General features: G+C 44.6%; 2 protein-coding genes and 1 long non-coding RNA gene across 3 annotated transcripts; all 3 read right to left on the minus strand.

Moving 5' to 3' along the window:
• Positions 1 to 575: 575 nt before the first annotated feature.
• Positions 576 to 3,127, minus strand: LOC781339 (heat shock protein HSP 90-alpha-like). Its single transcript, XM_059892299.1, has one exon. It carries the CDS (start codon positions 1,951 to 1,953, stop codon positions 865 to 867), a length of 1,089 nt encoding a protein of 362 aa, XP_059748282.1. The 5' UTR covers positions 1,954 to 3,127; the 3' UTR covers positions 576 to 864.
• LOC107131398 (heat shock protein HSP 90-alpha A2) lies at positions 2,230 to 3,127 on the minus strand. The gene has a single exon (XM_015473877.3). It carries the CDS (start codon positions 2,773 to 2,775, stop codon positions 2,230 to 2,232), a length of 546 nt encoding a protein of 181 aa, XP_015329363.1. The 5' UTR covers positions 2,776 to 3,127.
• A 9,708-nt stretch (positions 3,128 to 12,835) lies between these two features.
• Positions 12,836 to 18,959, minus strand: LOC112449070 (uncharacterized). Its single transcript, XR_003037560.2, has 2 exons — positions 14,736 to 18,959; positions 12,836 to 13,159 (listed from the first exon to the last, which is right to left on the minus strand). It is a non-coding gene; the product is annotated as an uncharacterized lncRNA (long non-coding RNA).
• Positions 18,960 to 22,653: the final 3,694 nt, after the last annotated feature.

Consider the following 22,653-nt stretch of genomic DNA (forward strand, 5'->3'; position numbering starts at 1 on the left):
ACCATTAACCATCTCTGCATCAGAACCTGAGAAACCAAGTGTTACTGCAGAAAAGTCATTCAGCCAGGCAGACTTAGTAGCACACCACTAAAAATTGTTGTGTGCCCCAACTGGGTCTTCCATGCTACTTCCCCTCAGTCATGTGCCAGAGCATATGTATCTATTTTTTTTTTCTTTTAATTCATCTGTATTTGTTACAACTTTTTGAAGCAGAATGTGACTTGAGCACTACATTTCCACTCACAAAACTTGCTCCAAGTTACCTTTCCAGCGGCTTTACAACATGCCTGGGCAGACTTATAATTTTGCTACTCTAAACAATATCTTTCTTTGGAAAACAAGCCCTATGTATGGACAATGACTCCAGTCAAGTTGGTTCAGCTTAAGACACTAACTTCTAGAGGCCTGGCACATGCAGTCATAACTACAGGGGATGGAAGCTTTAAAAAGTATATCCCAGCAGATGAAAACTTGCTGTGACAAGTGTTTCTTTTAAACATCAAGGTATATACTTCAGAACATTTCAGTGACAGAAGAGTTTGGTCTACTAAAGAATCCGCTTGATAGCTAAACACTTCAGACCACAAAGTTAACAGAGGTTACATACACACCTTAAAACAAACGGCAACTACTTCCATCTGTTAAAATAAGCCAACATGAAACTAGGAAAAAACAACTAGCTCTGCTTTAGTGCTAAAAGTATCACAGTATCACACTTAGTATAAAGAAATCTTATCCTCCCCTTATGCAGTTGTCATGCCATACAGATTTTTAAATGTTAACAAAAATAAAGAAATACTTGAAAACACATTGGAGGGAATGGAGACAGAGCGCTGAACACAGCCGTGCGACCCTCAGCAGCGCTCAGTCCACTTCCTCCATGCGGGACGTGTCGTCGTCTCCTTCCAGGGGTGGCATTTCCTCAGTGACCTCGGCGCTGCTGTCATCAGCAGTGGGGTCATCCTCGTCAATACCGAGACCAAGTTTGATCATCCTGTACATTGTGTTGGCATGTGTCTGGGGATCCTCCAGACTGAAGCCAGAAGACAGGAGAGCTGTATCGTACAGCAGGATGACCAGATCCTTCACAGACTTGTCATTCTTGTCAGCCTCTGCCTTTTGCCTCAAGGTCTCAATGATGGAATGGTCAGGGTTGATCTCCAGGTGCTTCTTGGCAGCCATGTAACCCATCTTGGAGTTGTCTCTCAGGGCTTGAGCCTTCATGATCCGTTCCATGTTTGCTGTCCAGCCGTATGTGCTCATGACAATGCAGCACGGGGATGTCACCAACCGGTTTGACACAACCACCTTTTCAACTTTCTTCTCCAAAATATCCTTCATGATTTTGCAGAGGTTTTCAAACTTTGTCTTTTTCTCTTCTTGTTTCTTTTTCTCTTCCTCATCTTCTGGAAGTTCCAGGCCCTCTTTGGTGACTGACACTAAGGTCTTCCCCTCAAACTCCTTCAGGTGCTGCACACAGTACTCATCAATGGGCTCGATCATGTAGATCACTTCCAAGCCATGCTTCCGGAGGCGCTCCACGAAGGCCGAGTTGGCCACCTGGTCCTTGGTCTCACCTGTGATGTAATAGATGTGTTTCTGGTTTTCCTTCATTCTTGTGCAATAGTCCTTGAGAGAAACCATCTCATCACCAGAAGCAGAAGTATGGTACCTCAACAGCTCTGAAAGCTTCTTCCGATTTTGAGAATCTTCATGTATTCCAAGCTTAATATTTTTAGAGAACTGCTCATAAAACTTCTTGTAGTTCTCCTTATTTTCTGCCAGTTCAGTGAAGAGTTCCAAGCACTTTTTGACCAAATTCTTCCTGATAACTTTCAAAATTTTGCTTTGTTGCAACATCTCACGGGAAATGTTCAGAGGGAGATCCTCAGAATCCACCACACCTCTAATGAAATTCAGGTATTCAGGGATTAGCTCCTCACAGTTATCCATGATGAATACTCTGCAAACATACAACTTAATGTTGTTCTTCTTCTTTCTGTTTTCGAACAGGTCAAAAGGAGCTCGTCTTGGGACAAAAAGAAGGGCTCTGAATTCCAACTGTCCTTCAACTGAAAAATGCTTGACCGCCAAGTGATCCTCCCAATCGTTGGTCAGGCTCTTGTAGAACTCTCCATACTCCTCGTTAGTGATGTCATCAGGGTTTCTGGTCCAGATAGGCTTTGTCTTGTTCAGCTCTTCTTGATCGATGTACTTCTCCTTGATCTTCTATTTCTTCTTCTTGTCCCCGTCCTTCTTCTCTTCCTCCTCTTCATCTGAGCCAACATCTTCTATCTCGGGCTTGTCATCAGACTCCTTTTCTTCTTTCTCCTTCTCTTCCTCTTTGTCTTCCTTCTCTTCTGCTTCATCATCACTAACTTCTTTATCACGTTCCTTTTCCACAAAAAGAGTGATGGGATAACCAATGAACTGAGAATGCTTCTTCACAATCTCCTTTATTCTCCGCTCCTCCAGGTACTCAGTCTGGTCTTCTTTCAGATGCAGAATAACCTTTGTTCCACATCCCATTGGTTCTCCTGTGTCAGTCCTCACTGTGAAGGACCCTCCTGCAGAACACTCCCAGGCATACTGCTCATCATCGTTATGTTTGGTGATGACGGTCACTTTCTCAGCCACCAAATAGGCTGAATAAAACCCGACACCAAACTGGCCAATCGTGGAGATATCAGCGCCAGCCTGCAAAGCCTCCATGAACGCTTTGGTCCCGGACTTGGCGATGGTGCCCAGGTTATTAATCAAATCGGCCTTGGTCATCCCAATGCCGGTGTCCACGATGGTAAGGGTTCAATCTTGCTTGTTCGGTATGAGATTAATGTGCAGCTCTTTCCCAGAATCTAACTTACTGGGATTGGTCAAGCTCTCATACCTGATCTTGTCCAGGGCGTCAGACGAGTTTGAAATCAGCTCCCTCAAAAAAATCTCCTTATTCGAGTAGAAAGTGTTGATGATCAGTGACATCAACTGGGCAATTTCCGCCTAGAAGGTGAAAGTCTCCACCTCCTCCTCTTCCATCGGCTGGTCCTGGGCCTGGGTCTCCTCGGGCATCTTGGCTGAAGGACTAGCAAGGGATCCACAGCGACGCAGCACCGGGACACAGAGGCAACTCGCATATGTATCTATTAATAAGTGCCAACTCGACATGGAAGACACATGGGCACTTTAAATCCAATGCATCCAAAACTGATCTCAGGATCTCACTCTCCGAACCCACTTCCCAGGGTTCCACAGCTCAGGACATGGCACTCATACTCTCCAGTGTCTCATGCTGGAAACCCAGGAGTCATCCTCGGCACTTTTCTCCTCTCATGCCTTGGTCAGTCCATCACCAAGTCCTGTTGATTTCAATTTCTTAGCTTTCTCAAAACTGTTTGCTTTTACCTACTTTCCACCAATGCCCACGTTCCACTCACTATGATCTGTTGCCTGAACTGGGGCCGCTGCATGGATCTCCTACAGCCACTCCTGCTGCCCTCCAGTGGTTCATCTTTCATGATCAGAGTTATTGCTTAGGAGACAAGTTTGACCATCTCATGTCTATGCTTAAAACTGAATTATCAGGATGGATTCCAGTTCCTTGTAGGATAAAGTTCCAAAACTTAGCAGGGACTCAAAGGCTCCCACCCCCATCATGATTTGCCCTCTTCCCCTCCCTGCAGTTTCTTCTTGCCCCATGGTTCTCCTTAATCTCTAAGCTTCTTTCTTATTTCAATTCCTCAGTTCAGTTCAGTTCATTTCAGTCACTCAGTTGTGTCCAACTCTTTGCGACCCCATGGACTATAGCACACCAGGCCTCCCTGTCCATCACCAGCTCCTGGAGTTTACTCAAATTCATCTCCATTGAGTCGGTGATGCCATCCAACCATCTTATCCCCTGTCATCCCCTTCTCCTCCTGCCTTCAATCTTTCCCAGCATCAGGGTCTTTTCAAATGAGTTAGCTCTTCACATCAGATAGCTAAAGTATTGGGAATTTCATCTTCAGCATCAGTCTTTCCAATGAATATTCAGGACTGATTTTCTTTAGGATGGACTGGTTGGATCTCCTTGCAGTCCAAGGGACTCTCAGTTCCTAGAATGCACCAAATTCCTTTGAGCTTCAGGGTCTTTCAACATGCCTCCGATTGGATGGAAAGTCCTTTCTCCTTTGCCCCCTCATGATTCTATCTGGTGATTTCTTAGCCCTAGCAGCTGTGTGTTTAACTTGCATAGAAGGAAAAACTAGGAGATTCGAGATATGAAAACTGAGCACAGCCTGGTTTTGCATCTAAGGAGTTCTCATCTGGACACTTTTTCAGTCTCATCTAATCTGATCCCATCATAGAAATTGTTTTACATCAAGAAGCATACTGAGACATGTGGTTAAGGAATTTAAGGAAGAGTCATCTGAATCATGGCCACTGTAACCTGTTGCATGGTTTCTGCCCTGCTCAAAGAAACATACTCAGGAGGTGGCTAGGAACTAAAATCCATCCGCACTTGAATTTCCAAGCTATATCGGTGGGAACAGTGTCTGTGGTGACTGCATCCGCTGAAGCCTTTTCTAGTTTGCACAAAATAGGCTAGGGGCTGCACTTCCCTGGTGGTGCAGTGGTAAAGAGTTTGCTAATGCAGGAAACGAAAGAGGCCCAGGTTCCATTTCTGGGTTGGAAAGATCCCCTGGAGTAGAAACTGACAACTCACTCCAGTATTCTTGTTGGAAAAATCCCATGGACGAAGGAACCTGGCGGGCTACAGTCCACGGATCGCAAAGAGTCGGACACAACTGAGTAACTGAGCAACACATGTACACACAGGGTAGGGGCAAGCAGCTTCCTTGATTCACATCCCAAAAGATGTGGGTTTCGGTGATGTCAGTGGTGTTCAAACAAACGGAATAGCCTGAAAGCCAACCAGGTAGCCAAGGAACCAAGAAAAATCCAATGCTTGTGGCAGATCCATTAATCAGCCAAAGAGCAACTCAAACAGTTAACTATGAGGGAGAACAGAAGAGATCTAAATTCCTATTGAGTTCTAAGATGGCAATTACGGACATCTAATAGAATCTGTAAGTGGTTCCTATCTGACTTTAAGATGTCTCTCAGAAGTCAAGAAGGGTCACACGGAGCCTCCAAACACAAATCCTGCTGCTTAACATGCCTGACAATCTCAGTGTTCACCCCTCAACAGCTTTCAGATGCTGCACCACTCACTGCAAAATTAAAATTAGAATCAATACAATGAATACTCAGTGTGTAAAACAATTCAGGGCTCTATTTCAGCCTGAAGTTTCATTTAAGCTGTCGGAATAAAAAGAAAAGACAACCCTTTGTTCTCTCCATTTCACAATCCTGCAAAAGGCCTCTTAGCCAAAATAGCTCCTCTAATCTTTAAGTTTTAATTAGCTGCCCACAATTCATAAAATATCAGGAATTAAAATGCTGATACCTCATTCTCCTGAGAAATGGCACACAATTAACCTCTTTTTTTTCTGGTCAAAGGCAGAAATTGAGAAAGGGTAATGACAAAATTAATCTGTTCTGGTGGTAAGGCCTGCCACCGTGCTGGAAACTGCCTTGACCCAGCGTCAAAGGGGAATATAATCTGGAGTGTCGGGAACGGTAGATGCCTTGAGGAATGCCTTCCGTATTCACAACAGGTTACATCACAAAACCACATTGGGCCCCCAAATCTTACTAAAATGTTAAATGATTCCCTAGTTAATAGACCTAACAGACCCCCTTTTTTTTCCCACTGAAAACAGATACACATATAGCCTTTTTGAAATATAGTTGTATTTATTTATTTTTGGCTGTGCTGGGTCTTCATCGCTGCCCAGGTTTCTCGAGTTGTGGGGAGTGGGGTTCTCCCTGCAGTGGCTTCTCTTGTTGCAGACCGTGGGCCCTAGGGCACAGGCTTCAGCAGTTGCAGCCCGTGGGCACAGTAGTTGCGGCTCCCAGGCTCTAGAGCACAGGCTTTCGAGAGTTGTGGCCCAGGGACTTAGCTGCTCCTCAGCATGAGGGATCTTTCCTGACCAGGAATCAAACCCATGTCCCTTACATTGGCAGGCGAACTCTTTACCACTGAGCCATCAGTGAAGCCCCCATATGCTTTTAATAATATCTGAAACTCTGGCTTTCTAGGAAGGGGAAGAAAAGACTGAGAAACGGGCACCTTCCTGGAATGATCTCAAGGTCAAATATAAGTCCAGCAGCAAAGTCAGATGGAGTTGCTGCTGCTGAGTTTATGCCTTCTTCAAATAACAGTTCCTTGAAAAAGTTAGACTCTGCTTTTTTTTTTTTCCCATGAAGGCATATTACATGGTATATATTTAAGTAGGACTAGCCATAGCCATCTAAATTTAGTGGAAAGCCCACAGAGGCAAAATAGAGTCCCAAACCTTGCAACATATGCTCTCAAGGTAGACGAGGGGAGGTGAAGTGTAGGATGGAGAATCCACCTTCCTTTAAACTCCAACATGGTGACTCACTAGCTCTGTAATGTAGGGCCAATGGCTTAACCTCTCTGAGCTTTACTTGTCCCCATATCTCTAAACTGGGGACCAGAACTTGTAGTGAGGATGAAACAGACAGCCTGGCATTTCACACAGGTGCCTATCAAGGTTAGCTGCTATACGGTCAATAGAGGAACCCAGATACCTCTTAATGAGTACAAAAATGTTTCACATTCAGAACCCTTGGGTAATTCCAACTGCTGCTGTTTGTTTTTCAGGTAACAACTCTATTGAGATATAATTCCTCCCATGCCATTCAGTGAACTCATTGAAAGTGTCCAACTTTCCATTTTTAGCTCATTCACCGAGTTGTGCGACCAATGCCACAATCAACTTTAGGATATTTTCTTTACTATACAAACCCCCATACCCGCTAGCTATCACCCTCCCTTCTGCCGAGCCTTAAGCAAACACTAATCTACTCCCTGTCTCTATAGAGTTGCCTATTTTGGACGTGTCATATGAACTGAATCACATAATATGTAGTCTTTGGGTAAAAGATCGCTTTCATTTAATACAATGTTTTTCAGGTTCATTCACACTATAGCATATATCAGGACATTTCTTTTTATGGCTGAATAATACTCTGTTGCATGGATATATGACATTTTGCTTATCCACTGCTATTATTCCTTGATGGACCCATTGTAAATTCAGTGCTAAATAATAAAACCGTAATAACACACAGTGCCAGCCGTCACCTACATAGAGGTGCTTCCTAGCTGGCAGGGTGTGTCAACACCTGCAATTTCATTTGTACATAAGCGATTTTATCTGCAGCTCACAACAACCCTGGGTGGCAGACATTGTCTTACTTTTCATAGATGAGTTCAAAGAAATTAGACTTCTTAGCAAAGATTACATCACCATGCAGCCACCAGCAGAGCTGGGACTCAACTCTGACCTTCTGAACAGAGTCCTTGTTTTTTCTGATTAAGGCTGAGCTGCACTCAACTGCTCAACCTGCCCCATGGTGAGGGGTGTGTGAAGGTCCATAGTCCAGGATACATGTTTTGTGCCTTGGAAGGAGCAGAGAGGAGATACAAGATCTTGTCCATGAACTCTATTTGTCCCCCAAGTGCAGTCACCTGTGACCACATAGCCAGGAGTGGAGGATCTTAGCTTTCCAACTTCAAAGTGAATGTATTAATATTACCACTGCTACAAGGGCTGGCTAATTCCTTGAGGAAGCAAAACAACAGTTCCTTTGTTAAAGGTTCCATTGTCACATCCACCCCGCCACACACACACACCGGCCAGGCCCCCGTTTGAGGTTTTACAACTTGGCCATTTCCAAGCAGCCCCCTTGTGAGCAGACACACATTCACCCCTGGCCTCAGAGAAGGGATCAGTTCCTTCTTCTGTATTAACCACCCTCCTACAGTGGAACCCCCTTGGCTCTGCCATGGACACACGGTAGCCCATTCCCTCCTCTTCTGTAGATATTCCTGCTCCTTTAGCTGGGCAAAAATGACTGCACCTTATTTTAATTTTCCAGAAAAGTGTTCTAAAAACTTCAGTTTTAAAAAATCACTTTTCATGTCCCTCAAGCCCAGATCAGAGTGATTGGATAACACTAATGTCTCATGGATACAGCTCTAGTGTGTACAAGATGAGTATACAATAGCTGGAAATCACTTGGGAAGGAGGGGAGAAGGAAAAAGAAAAAGGAGGTGGGAATCCATCTGTGGAGCGTGCTGCAGTCCATGGGGTCACAAAGAGTCGGACACAACCTAGCGACCAAACAATAACAGCAACAGAATGAGCTGACCCCCTCCCCCTTTATCTGAGGACAAGATGATCTCCTTCCAGACTGTACTATCCAGGAAAGACCTTTCAGAGAAAAACTCAAAACCAGCTATGACTGGGGCTTAGGCGGTTGGAACCTGTAACCAAGAACTGCTGGCGGCTCGCTTCTCTCGGAAGCTGTGGTGAACCCAGCAAAGCTCCTCGGAGGCCCTGGAAGTTCAGTGGGTGGCAGCACCTTCAGAGGGCTCAGCAAGGAAAAGTATCGCTGCACAAAGCATGACAGGATGCCAGTGAGCCCCTGTGGGCATGGCTTCTGTCTGCTCCACATGAGAAGGGTGTGAGGCTGCAGGGAATCCAGGACCGGGGCCAGCCATCAGCCTCCACCAGCTCTCAGCCATCCTGGGTCAGCTCAGACCATTGCCGGGTCCGTTCACCAGTGGCCTTGGGACCCTCAGACATATGGGGTAGGAGTCCTGAGCACCGAGATGAGATAAGACAAGCTAAGCCAGCATCACTCCGCTGGCTGCATGGTCCTATCACCTTCCACGAAAAAAGGAAGATTCTGTTCCAATTTAAGCTCCTGGGCAGAGCTGGTTCCTTTCTCCCTACCAAAGAACTAATAGAATCTTCTCTTGGTTCATCCTCAGTGGCTGTTTCCAGAAAATGCCAGCAGGGTTTCGTTAAGGGTTGAGTTGTATTCCCCAAAAATAAAGTCCTAACCCCAGTATCTCAGAATGTGATCCTGTTTGGAAATAGTGTTGTTGCAGATGTAATTTTTTGTTGTCTGTTGTTTAGTCGCTAAGTTGTCTCCAATTCTTTGTGACCCCATGGACTGTAGCCCTCCAGGCTCCTCTGTTCATGGGAATTTCAAAGAAGAACACTGGAGTGAGTTGCCATTCCCTTCTCCAGGAGATCTTTCCGATCCAGGGATCGAACGTGTGTCTCCTGCATCACAGGAGGATGCTTTCCCACTGAGCCACCTGGGAAGATGTAACAGTTAAGTGAAAATGAGGTCATTCAAGTGGGCCATCACCCAGTATGACTGGTGTCCTTATAAAAAGGGGACATTTGGACAGAGACTCACACAGGGAGAACCCTTCGTGAAGATGACAGAGATCAAGGTACTGCTTCGACACACAGAGGCACCCGCAAACCACCCAAACAAGGCAAGAGGCACTGAACACGTTCACCCTCGGGGCCCTTAGAAAGAGCCAGCGCTGCCGACACCACGATCTTGGACTTTTAGCCTCCAGAACCATCAGACGATAGTCACCAGGACTGGGTAACGTTGGTGTGACAGCCCCAGAGAATTAACACAGGTTCCTTTCCTCGGTTTTTGCCGTTACTTTCCATCTCGCCCTAGATCCTCCCTCACGTCACAGGGAGACCTACCTCTGTCACTCCAGCCTCATTGCCAGGGGAGGGAGCGTTTCCTTCACCTTTGCAGGACTTGGTGCCAAAGTGAAGTGTGTCATGTTAAACACAACTTCAGAGGCCTCCAAATGGCTGGGAACATGAAAAATACATTTCCTTTTAATAAATTGATCCCATTTGTTTCTCTGTACTAAATTATCGAGACGATGAGAAAATATTACTCAGCCGTAAAAAGGAACGCATTTGAGTCAGTTTTAATGAGGTGGACAAACCTAGAGCTTATTGGACAGAGTGAAGTAAGTCAGAAAAGAAATATAAATATCGTATACTGATGCATATATATGGAATCTAGAAAGATGGTACTGATGAAATTATTTGCAGGGCAGCAGTGGAGAAACAGATATAGAGAACAGACTTATGGACAAGGGGGGCGGGGGAAGGTGGTCAGTGGGAAGAAGGAGAGGGTGAGAGGTATGGAGAGAATAACATGGAGACTTACATTACCATATGTAAAATAGGCAGACAATGGGAATTTGCTGTATGACTCAAACAGGGGCTCTGTAACAATCTAGAGGGGTGGGATGGGGAGGGAGATGGGAGCGAGGGGACACAGGTACACAGGTGTACCTATGGCTGATCCTTGTTGATATTTGACAGAAAACAAGAAAATCCTGTAAAGCGATTATCCTTCAGTTAAAAAATCAATAAACTATAAAAATTGAGAATATTTATATATGACAAATACTTGACAAAGTCATATAACAAATACCATTTTAGAGCTTAGCATGTACCAGCTTCTGTTTTGTTTTTTTATTTATATTTTTAATTGGAGGATAATGTTATTTTTAATTGGGGGATAGTTGTGCCAGTTTGTGCCAGTTCAGTTCAGTTCAGTCGCTCAGTCGTGTCTGACTCTTTGCAACCCCATGGACTGCAGCACGCCAGGCCTCCCTGTCCATCGCCAACTCCCGGAGTTCAAGTTTCTGCCATATAACAATATAAATCAGTCATAAGTATACACATATCCCCTGTCTCTTGAACCTCCTTCCCACCCCCACATCTCACCCTAGTGAGCTCTCTGTGTTATACAACAACTTCCCACTAGCTATCTATTTTACACATGGTCATGTATATATCTGTTACATATATTAGCAATTAAATGATCACAACAATCCTGTTAGGGAAATACTATTATCATCCCCATTTTATGGTGAGGAAACTGAGATTTAATGATTTCCACGGGGTCAGTGGCAAGGCCAAAGGTCAATGGCACCAGAATTTATGCTCTGAACCACTGTGTCAGACCGCATCTCACAGTCAGGATTTAATAGCATCCAGGTGGGGTTTTGAACAAGGCCCATCATTCTGAGTGTCAGTAATCTCTGCCATCAGGGGATCCAGCCCAGTCCTAAATGTGAGATGATGGTGCACTTCCATTCTACTCCCAGGGGGTTATTTTATACCATAGCACTAGAAGAACTGGAACCCATCGGCAGGTCTCCTCCATAGAACACAGAAATGCTCAGCACCCTGACAACTTGAATGTACCCATGTCAGTGCCCCGTGGAACTATGGCAGAACCCATGAGGCCAAGCAGGAGATGAGAGAAGCCTGGTAGACCCACGTTCCAATGGTGGCGTCCAGCAATCCAAGATTTTTTTCTCTGAAAATATACGAAACACCCCCAGGCAGCTAGGCAAGATTCTTTCTGATTGCTGAGGTCTTCGATAAATAGTTGGGGCAAAAGACTTTGAATTGGGGTAAAAACTTTGAGTTATTACCAATACTATGACCGCATCTGTACCTGCAGGTTGGTTAGGCAGGATGAATTGTGTGTGTGTGTGTGTGTGTGTGTGTGTGTTAGTCACATAGTCATGTCCAACTCTTTGAGACCCCATGAATTCAAGCCTGCCAGGCTCCTCTGTCCATGGAATTCTCCGGGCAAGAATACTGGAGTGGGTTGCCATGCCCTCCTCCAGGGGATCTTCCTAACCCAGGGATGGAACCCACATTTCCTGCATTGCAGGTGGATTCTTTACCATCTGAACCACCAGAGAAGCCCAGGTGAACTGTAAATAAGCACTAATAATATATCAGTACTTTTTGATGGCACAGGCTGGCTTAGATTGCCCTCTTCAATGGAAAATACCTTCCATCGAGCACAGAGCCCCTATGGAAAACTGAAGTCAATTCAGCTCCTCAACAGGCAGCCCAAAAAGGTGTTAGCTAGAAACAGTATAACTCTCAGCCCAGGAAAAGTTGGGCTATGCTTCCAAAACCGTATTAAGAACAAACTCAGAAGATAGTAAGTAACACAAAATCCTTCTACAGCTATAGAAGTGAGGTGAAGTGAAGTCTCTCAGTCATGTCTGACTCTTTGTGATCCCATGGACTGCAGCCTACAAGGCTCCTCTGTCCATGGAATTTTCCAGGCAAGAGTACTGGAGTGGGTTGCCATTTCCTTCTCCAAGTGAGCCCTTTATTTAAGGCCCAGTAGGTCAAAGTATGTGCACAGAAATATGGCAGCTACCAAGGACCAGGGTCAGCTACAAGGCAGATACAATGGCAGATATAATGGCTAGGATCCAAGGCTGATAGGTCTAACCCTGAAAACAGCTGAGTACCAAAAGGCCTGGACCGAATGATTTCACATTGACACTGGCCAGAATCAAGTCCTGGGTGCTGCCAGGGCCTGTGATGTCCAAGAGCTGCTTCTCAAAGGGGACCTCCCAAGCACATCTATGGAATGCCAACACCTGCAAAGCCTCATAACTGGCAAGAATGAATGAGCTAGTCACTAGCGGATTAAGCAAAATGTTTTCATTATTAAGACATGTTTCTACTGTGCTGGATTGTTTGCTTTCTTTATATTTCTTGGGTCACAAAACCTTTTTTTAGCTCTTAATCTCCATTAAATCTGGAAAGTTTTCTAAAACCTGTTTATCTAGTGGTTGTTCAGTCACTCAGTCGTGTCCTACTCTTTGTGACCCCATGGATTGCAGCATGCCAGGCTTCCCTGTCCTTCACCACCTCCTGGGGCTTCTTCAGACTCATGTCCCTTGAGTCAGTGATGCCATTCAACCATCTCATCCTCTGTTGATGAAGATTTACATTGTTTTCTATTTATTTAGAAAGCTATGTAAATCTTCCACTTAAAAATAGCAGTCAGTATATCTTAAAGAACTTGAAAGATGGAAAGTTACTGTTGTTGTTAAGATATTTATTGAACGGCAACCATGTAATGTGTGACTGTGACCCTCCCTTATAGGTTTATGACCTGCATTAATGCAGGTTAGTACCCTGGCAGATCCTGGTCCCAAAACGCCTCGACTTGTCTGTTAGGCCAAGACAACCCCACGCTTTTTCTGGACACTAACACAGAGGCCCAGTTTCCTGCTCTTCCCATGTTGAAGAAGGTTTAGTGTTAGTTGCTCAGTCGTGTCCGACTCTTTGCAATCCCATGGACCATAGCCCTCCAGACCCCTCCATCCATGGAATTCTGAAGAAGGTTTCTTTTTCTTCCTTTCCTAAAATAATACAAGTGAAAAAGTATTTAATACATAAACCAAAAGAAAAACACTAAAAATCATCCATAATTTTAAATCAACCACAAAACCTTTCTAGTCTGTCGAAAAAGTTGCTGCTGCTGCTAAGTCGCTTCAGTTGCGTGCGACCCCATAGATGGCAGCCCACCAGGCTCCCCCGTCCCTGGGATTCTCCAGGCAAGAACACTGGACTGGGTTGCCATTTCCTTCTCCAATGCATGAAAGTGAAAAGTGAAAGTGAAGTCACTCAGTCATGTCTGACTCCCAGCGACCCCATGGACTGCAGCCCACCAGGCTCCTCCGTCCATGGGACTTTCCAGGCAAGAGTACTGGAGTGGGGTGCCATTGCCTTGTCAAATCAATAGATGTCAAGAAGCATTGCTTGAGAACCTAGAACGTTTCTGGCACAAGGCTGGGTGACCTAAGGCACAGAAAAACAATAGGGGGACTTCCCAAGTGGTCTAGTGACTAAAACTCCATGCTCCCAATGCAGGGAGCCTGGGTTCCATCCCTGGTCAAGGAACTAGGTACTGCATGCCGAAACTAAAGACCTCTTATACACCAGGGAAGAGCAAGGACCCCAGGAGCTGCAACTAAGACCCAGCACAGCCAAATAATTATTAAGCAAATAAACATTGAAAAAAAGAAAGAAAAAAAAAAAGGAATAGGAATCTCGGCCCAGACCTTCAAAAGAGTTCGATCTCTTGTTGCTGCTGCTGCTGCTGCTGCTAAGTCGCATCAGTCTTGCCCGACTCTGTGCGACCCCACAGACGGCAGCCCACCAGGCTCTCCCGTCCCTGGGATTCTCCAGGCAAGAACACTGGAGTGGGTTGCCATTTCCTTCTCCAATGTATGAAAGTGAAAAGTGAAAGTCAAGTCGCTCAGTCGTATCCGACTCTTCGCGACCCCATGGACTGCAGCCTACCAGGCTCCTCCACCCATGGGATTTTCCAGGCAAGAGTACTGGAGTGGGGTGCCATCGCCTTCTCCGCGATCTCTTCTTAGAGAAAGTAATAAAAACAAGTACAGCCAGAAGCCATAATATGCTGATGAGCCACCATCACCGCTGCCAGGAGGATGAAAAGGGAAATGTACTCATTCACTGGATAAATCTACATTGAGCACCGACTGCGCGCTCTCTGCTTTGCACATGATGGACATCTTAAGGAGATGATAGCAGCCAGTCAGGAAATATTATCTAGATGGATAAACATATAAGGTGCGGGAAGTACAAAGCGGAAAAACCCAAAGATTTCCCGGGGAAATCGGCAGGAGCTGACGCTTGAACCCATCCCTGAGGGAAGAGAGCGGCCAGCAGGGGGCGCCAACTGAGCGCTAAGGATGCCGGGTGCCACAGGAGGAGCACTTCCTGGATCATTTCATTTAATTCGCTCAAGAGCCCTAAAAAATAAGTATTTATTTTTCCTTCTATTTTACAGGTTGGCCAGCGGAAACTGAGAAGGCCAGAACCTATGAACATTTCACAGCCAATAGGTGAGGTCAGAGCCCAGGCCCAGGCAGCTCCCACCACGTGTATCCACAGAGCTGCGTTACCCACCTGTGGTTTCAGCCTTCTCCTCTGCCTCTTGCTGGACTGCATTCCTCCACTTCATTCACTGAGGTCAAAAATGCACATAACTTTGATGAATCGTCTGTTTTTACAATGTGAAAGTTCAAGGCGATGAACCATAAATTGTTGCACTGACTCGCAATTCAGATCCTTCAGCCAGGTTGGTTGAAGCACTCCAGTGTTACCATGAATGCAACTGAGGACTCAGATTTAAAAGGAATGAAGTTGCTTTCTGGCTCTCCTGAAGTTTCTCTTGAGGTCTGAGATAACAACCCTCTTCTAAGGATTCCCTGGTTTTAGGGGTGAGATCAACTGTCCCAACGTCTGTCTCTCCACCCCCACCTCTGCTAGGGAGAGGATTTGACATCCCCTACTGCAGAACTTCCATGGACAGAGGAGCCTACAGTCCATGAGGTCACATAAAGTTGGACACAACTGAGCGACTACACCACCACCACAACCCCTCCAGACTGCCAGATTTTTTTTTTTTTTTTTTTTTCTGTTGTCTTTGCCCTTTTCCTTTCCTTCTTTGATCTCAGCACTCCTCCAACCTCTCAGGGAATAAGCTCACATCCTTCCAGCCATTCCCGGTCAGATGACTTCTTTCACAGAGCACTCCTCCATAATCCTCACATTTTCCCACTAGAACATAGAGACTCTCAACTATCTCTCCCTGATGTCCAAACCACCTTTTCTGAGGAGGTGGCATTTTGCCATAGGAAATGAGCACACATTCGAAACAGAAAATGACAGATGGGACAGAATCACATGCCCAGTGCAGAGTGCATAGCGCTCTGGGCGATCAAAATGGAAGAAATCCATTGCAGCCTAATCTATGGCGAATAGGCTTCATGAAGAGGCAAAATGTGAGTGAGAACTTGAAAGATGGACACTAATTGAGGAGACACTAACAGAATTAGATGTGGAATAAACAGGCACCTGACTACATTTTTCTAGGAGCAGTTTGCCATCCTGACATAAGAAAATGCTCACAACGGAGAGGTTTCTATGCACCCTCTACCAGTATTTCCTTCCTGTCTTCTCAACAGCTAAATAAATCAGGCCTTCATTTTGTAAAAATAAAGGAACAAAACCAAACTTTTCTGTTAATAATTATTCCTAGCATAAGAGATCAGATAGTTCAAATCTAGATATAGTTTATGGATTTAACATTAAAATCCCTTAGCATTCAATCCAATTAGGGAATGTAAACATCATTGATATTGGGTGAGATTATCTCCAATACTTTATGGGATACTAAATATGGTTTAAAAGTTCAGCTCAGGGGTTTCGCAGGTGGCTCAGTGGTAAAGAATCTGCCTACCAAGGCAGGAGATATGGGATCAATTCCCTGGTCCAGGTAGATCCCACATGCTGAGGAGCAGCTAAACCCGTTTCAATTTGCCTGAAACTTTATTGAATTTTTTCTTTTTTTTTGTTTTTTTACTTTTCTAACACTGAGTCCGTCTTTAAGGAGACATTTGCTCTAAGAAAAGTATTTAGAAGAAAAAAAAAGTAATCTACTTGCTAAGAGGTTAGATTAGGCAATCCAAGTTTTAAAAAGAATGGCTTTGGGACTTCCCTGGTGGTCCAGTGGCTGAGACTCCACCCTCCCAATGCAGTATTAGGGTTAGGTTCCGTCTGGTCAGGGAACCCGATCCCACGAGCCGCAACAAAGGCATGGTGCAGACAAATAATAAATATATAAATAATGTTTTTTTTAAGACTGGCTTAAAAAGAAAACAAACAAGAAACTCTTAAATAAATCCAAAAAAAAATCCAACAAGCCACATCTATACCTAAGATGAGCTGTGTTATCAAATTTATAGTTTGTTCATGGTGGGAAGAAGTGATTTTGTCACAGTATTTTTATCTACAAAGGTTACTACCTGTCTTCAGATAACAACATTGAGATGGTTGTAAATGAAATTATCTTTAATACAGAGTTAATAACTTTCAGGAAAAGCTCATAGTTTCATTTATTATGGGGACTCTAACCAGACAGAGAGATCCCCTGGGGGGCTGTCTTTGTCTATCTTAGGATGCAAAGTGCTTTTTAAAATTCTGAGGCAGGTATACTGGTATTGCTTCTAGACACAATTAAGATTAAGAGACAACAGGATCCATGCCACTGAGACCACCACACTTTTTACGCTCTCTGCCAGCAGTGTCCACACCTCACTCTACTCCACCCTCTTCCTTCCTGAACCACCAGCAACAGCAAACACACAAAGAAGAAATCACATCTCAGTAGATATTTTTGAAGGGTAGCAGAGTCTGCCTCAAGGGTAGCAGAATATGCCACTCCAAACATGCCACCCCAAACATGCCACCCCAAACATGCCACCCCAAACATGCCACCCCAAACCTGCCACTTTGGCAGATTATTATTTTGCATTAAAGGCAAATGAGAAGAGAAGAAGCAGATACAAGCAAAGCTCTCTGACCTCCCTCATTTGCTTAAAAACAGGACATAAACTTGTAAGAATGTTCCCCCTTCCTTCTCTACCAGAAAGGACAGAAGTTAATCCCCAGAGACAACTATACACCCTACTCAGCCCACAAATGGCACCTGAAAAACCTATGTAATAAACTTTACTAACTAGTCTTATCTGCCATTTATTGCCGTTTAGTTGCTAAGTGGTGTCCAACTCTTTCGTGACCCCATGGACTATAGCCCACCAGGCCTCTCTCTCCATGGGATTTTCCAGGCAAGAATACTGGAGTGGGTTGCCATTTCCTTCTCCAGGGGCTCTTCCCAACCCAGAATTCGAAGCCCCATCTTAGAATGCCTGGCACATGGACAGCACTCTGGAAATGGCAACTCTGGTCATTCTTTGCTTCTCTGGACTAGAAGGCCAGTGGAGTATGTAATGGCAGGGTTGCCCCAAATGCACTGTAGAATACATTTAGGTTGTAATAGTCAAATATTTGCACACTCCTGCTTTAAGACAACTCATTATATGAAATTTTCAATTTTTTTGAACTCACATGAGACCTGGGCATTTGTTATGAAGAGCCTTGCCCCTCATCAGACTGTCCTGCTTCATTCCCCAGGCTGTCTGCTGGCCCTCTCCCAAACATTATTCTGCAAACAACCCTCCAAGATTTCCAGTTAGATAAGTGAGCTACCCTTAAACAAAGCAGTCCTTTCTGACATCACCTATTAAGGATGATTGTGCAGGATTCATGTATTCCCAGAACTGAAGGCCAATCCCAGCAGGAGTTGTATTTCTGACCAACGTCAGACTTCAACATTAGATAAGTCTGAGATGGACAAATACTATAACAGGAAACTAAACTATAAACCACTCTACATTTAAATGAGTAGAAATAGGACCTAAGACTAATAAAATGGGCATTAAGGCATGTACACACTGATTACATGAAAAGCCTTAATGAATTATTAAATGCTCATCTAGTTTTATACTGTGCGTAACAATTGTAACAGTTTCATTATATCCTAGTTCTGACCTAAAATGAGTATAGCATCTGGGATAATTAAGAGATAGTCATTTAGCAATGCTTGCATGTCACCTTAGAAATTTATCAGATGACCCAGAGGGCCCAGGTTTTTTCCAAAAGCTCACCAAGGAAACAAGAAAAAAAAAGCCTTCCCCCTGACCACCCAAGTTAAAGGCCCTGAAGCAAGAAGAGATATCCACAACCTTTCTGCTGACAATAAAGACCTGGGCTGAGCATTAAGTCTTATAAATCTTTAATGTGATGGTGTTCTTTCCATTGAAAGCATTTCTTTTCTGGAATAAGGGCTGACTCCACACTTCACTTTCACCCTTTACATCCCTCTCTGTTTATAAAGAGCTACACACCACCCCTGATACCTGGCATCAGAGGGTCCCTAGGAGACAACGCATGTTCAGTATTTCTCAGCCTTCACCACTGGAAACTGATGGTGTTTGACATCTATTACAGCAGGTCACATGGCAGTGAAAGGCAATAAAAATGATCAGATTACATCTGTAGACTTTACATATTAAGGTTAAAAAATCACATGGTATGAATATACATGTACGTGTGTGCGTGCTCACTCAATTGTGTGTGACTCTTTGTGGCCCCATGGACTGCAGCCCACCAGGCTCCTCTGCCCATGGAATTTTCCAGGCAAGAATGCTGGAGTGGGTTGCCATTTCCTACTTCAGGGGATCTTCCCGATTCAGGGATTGAACCTGGGTCTCCTGCATTGGCAGGCAGATTCTTTACCACTGGCTCCACCTGAGAAGCCCCAATATGTATATGTATACATTTGTAACATTTTTTAATAAAAATATATGCATATGTAGTTATTTTTAATAAAATACATATTTAATTTTTTTAAAGGTTGCCTACCTTCCTCCTTATCATTCTTGCCTCCCACAAAGTCAGCAAAACCTTTTAGGAAAACAGATCCAGTGGAGGCCTGCCCAAAATATCCTCTTAACTGTTCCCTTGTTTAAAAAAAAATGAGCTATCATAGTTTCCGTATGCAGTAGGCTGAAATATTTTGATGAACTGCTTAATGTTTTAATTTTATTTTTAAGTTGCATACTTTATTTTCTTGCAAAATAAAAATGTAATATAAAAGCAAAAAACAATTAGCTATCAGGCCCAAAATGTAGCCAATTATGCTAAGCCCAAGGTCACCAAACTGAGACTTAACACCTAACTTGTCTATGGCTAACCCCCCCTGAATGCACCCCATCTTGTCTGATCTTGGAATCTAAGCAGGGTTGGACCTGGTTAGTACTGGAATGAGGAATTAATACCTAACCAAATGGCAGCTTCCTCCTCTCCCAGGAACATCATCCTCTAGTCAGTCTGGCATTACCTGGTCACAGTAGTGAGGTGCCAGTGCCCAGGGTAGGTCACCCCAAAATGTGCCTCAATGGCATATTGATTATTTTGAATCAAAGCTACTTAAGAAGCTTTGGTGGTCCAGTGGTTAAGAATCCGCCTGCCAAAGCAGGGGACATGGGTTCAATCCTTGGTCAAGGAAGATCCCACATGCCAAGGAATAATTAAGCCCCCGGGGCAAGAGAAGCCACAACAAGAAGTCCACACATCGAAACTAGACAGTGGCCCCCATCTCCACAACTAGAGAAAGCCCACGCACAGCAACAGAGATCCAGTGTAGTCAAAAATAATTTTTTTTTAATGGCCAATGTTAGAGGGACCCTGAACCCTCTTAAATTTCCCTGGAAGCAGGAAAGTATCTCCCCTGTGAATGGCACTCTCCCTGTATCAGGAGGTAGAGGACACCCTTATCACCAGAGAGAGGGAATTCAGAAGCCTATATGAACAAGCCTGGCTACTGTTTCAATTTACCACCCCAAGCCCAAACTCTGCTTAGATTCTTCACTAATTAAGCACCCAAAGCCTTAGTTTCTTCGCCCTGTCAATAACTAAAGACTAAAAAAGGTGCCCGCTTTGTCCATTTCTTAGGTCTCATTTCTCTGAGACATCCATGAGCATGTATTAAAATGTGTCTCTTTTTCTCTTGTTAATCTGTCTTCGGTCAATTTTATTATTAGTCCAGCCACAAGAATTCGGGAGGGGTAGGAGGGAAATTCTCCATCTCCTACAGAGGTGAAGTGAAGGGAAAGTCAATCAGTCATGTCTCCAGGCCAGAAGACTGGAGTTTTCTCCAAGGGATCTTACCAACCCAGGGATTGAACGCAGGTCTTCCGCATTGCAGGCAGATTCTTCATCAGCTGAGCCAACAAGGGAAACCCTCAGTTTGTCTGGTAGACCTCTGTTGGCCCTCCCAAAGGAAGGTGGCCTTGCCTGAAACAATCAGATCTCTGCTAGAATAACTTCCTGTCCTGCCTCCTTCTGCTTTCTGAACAGCTCCTCAGACCCCTTTTTATTTCCTAGCAGGGATGCTGCCTGGTTCCTGAATCGCTGAAGAAAGCCAGTGTGATCTTTAAAAGTTACTCAGTTAAAATGTGTTTTCCAACAGCTCTTCAGACTTCTAACCCAGTGTGTCCCTCAAGCCCACCTCCCATACAGATGTCTGTGCTCCTGCAGCAGATACAGTCTTACTGTGTCTGCCCACAAGGCAATCCGGCCTCAGGCTGCCTGAAATGAACAGTCACTGCCACTGCCTGGCACCCACACCATTCTCCTCCCATCTGAACAGGTGCATGTTTGGGTGCACTCCAGTTTGGGGTTTCCCTAACCAAGAAACCTTCCTCTGAGGGCCCAATCAAGACCTACTTACCCAGAGAACCATTTCTGATTAACCAGCAAAGCTTTTAGTTTACTCCTGCAACTGTTCTTCCCTGGATGTCCCTGGTGGCTCAGATGGTAAAGAATCTGCCTGCAGTGCAGGAGACCTGTGTTTGATCCCTGGGTCAGGAACCCCTGGAGAAGGGAATGGCTACCCACTTCAGTATTCTGGCCTGGAAAATTTCATGGACTGTATATATAGTCCATGGGGTTGCAAAGAGTCGGACATGACTCACTCAAGCTATTTTTACTTTTATGTACCCAAACATTCCAACATCTGTTCACTTTTAATAACATTTAGGACATAGACACCTGACATATGTTTAATCCTTGCCCTCCTACACTGTTATGTGTAAAATGAAGATAATAATAAGTAACTTCACAGGGCAGTTATAAGGATCACATAGTGGGAGGTATATAATTGGTATTCAATCAATGAGTGAAATAACAACCTGAGTGCACACAAGATTTCATAATGTGAGTAGCCTTCCCTTTCAATTCAAGAGAAGCAGAATATATGCAAGATTTCATGCATAGGTCCCACAAGTGACTGTCTTTCATCTGTTGACCAGCAACTCATCACCTCGCTAAAATGCATCTTCCCCTTTATAGTGACTCCACTAGACTGAGGGCTTCTCTTGTGGCTCAGCTGGTAAAGAATCTGCCTGCAATGCAGGAGACCTAGGTTTGATCCTTTGGTTGGGATCTCCTGGAGAAGGGAAAGGCTACCCACTCCAGTATTCAGACCTGGAGAATTTCATGGACTATACAGTCCATGGGGTCCCAAAGAGTCGGACACGACTGAGCGACTTTCACTTCACTTCACAATAGACTGAAATTTCTTCTTCCTTCAATTAAAATCTGCATGCTTACAACTTCTACCTTTGGATCCTGGCTCAGCTCCCAGGCCTGCACAATATATATCAGGCCCCCGGACTCCTTTTCTTTACTTAGAAGCACCTACATTAGCCTTGGAGTGGGTCCCACAGACCAGGGTCCGTGCCCCCAGCACATCCCACCACCAACACACACATTCACCATGAAAGCAAAAATTCTCAGAAAAATTAATTCTGAGCAGATGTCAAAGCTTTATTTCAAACTTGTAGGGAAAAAGACAGCACAAGGGAAAAGTCTGTCCACAAAAACAGTCTTAGGAAAGGGCTGTTTTAAAAACTGAAAGGAACATCTAGATAAGCGGTTCTCAAACTTTAGCTGCTTCAGAATCCCCTGTACTGGGTTGCTTCAGTCGTTTCGGACTCTTTGGGACCCCATGGACTGTATAGCCCACCAGGCTCCACTGTCCACGGGGACTTTCCCTGCAAGTTTGAAATAAAGCTTTGACATCTGCTCAGAATTAATTTTTCTGAGAATTTTTGCTTTCATGTTGGATGTGTGTGTTGGTGGTGGGATGTGCTGGGGGCACGGACCCTGGTCTGTGGGACCCACTCCAAGGCTAATGTAGGTGCTTCTGAGTAAAGAAAAGGGAGTCCGGGGGCCTGATACATATTGTGTAGGCCTGGGAGCTGAGCCAGGATCCGAATACTGGAGTATTCGCCAGGCAAGAATACTGGAGTGGGTTGCTATGCCCTCCTCCAGGGGATCTCCTTGGCCAACGGATAGAACCCGCGATTTTTATATCCCCTGAATACTTGTTAAAATAACTAGCGATGGGCCCACCCCA

This window comes from Bos taurus, chromosome 12 (genome assembly GCF_002263795.3).
Source record: "Bos taurus isolate L1 Dominette 01449 registration number 42190680 breed Hereford chromosome 12, ARS-UCD2.0, whole genome shotgun sequence".
Taxonomy (NCBI): domain Eukaryota; kingdom Metazoa; phylum Chordata; class Mammalia; order Artiodactyla; family Bovidae; genus Bos; species Bos taurus.

What these genes read in the sequence shown, in the direction of transcription:
- LOC781339 (XM_059892299.1), bottom strand. Translation starts at nt 1,953, where the DNA reads ATGGATAACTGTGAGGAGCTAATCCCTGAATACCTGAATTTCATTAGA.
- LOC107131398 (XM_015473877.3), bottom strand. Translation starts at nt 2,775, where the DNA reads ATGACCAAGGCCGATTTGATTAATAACCTGGGCACCATCGCCAAGTCC.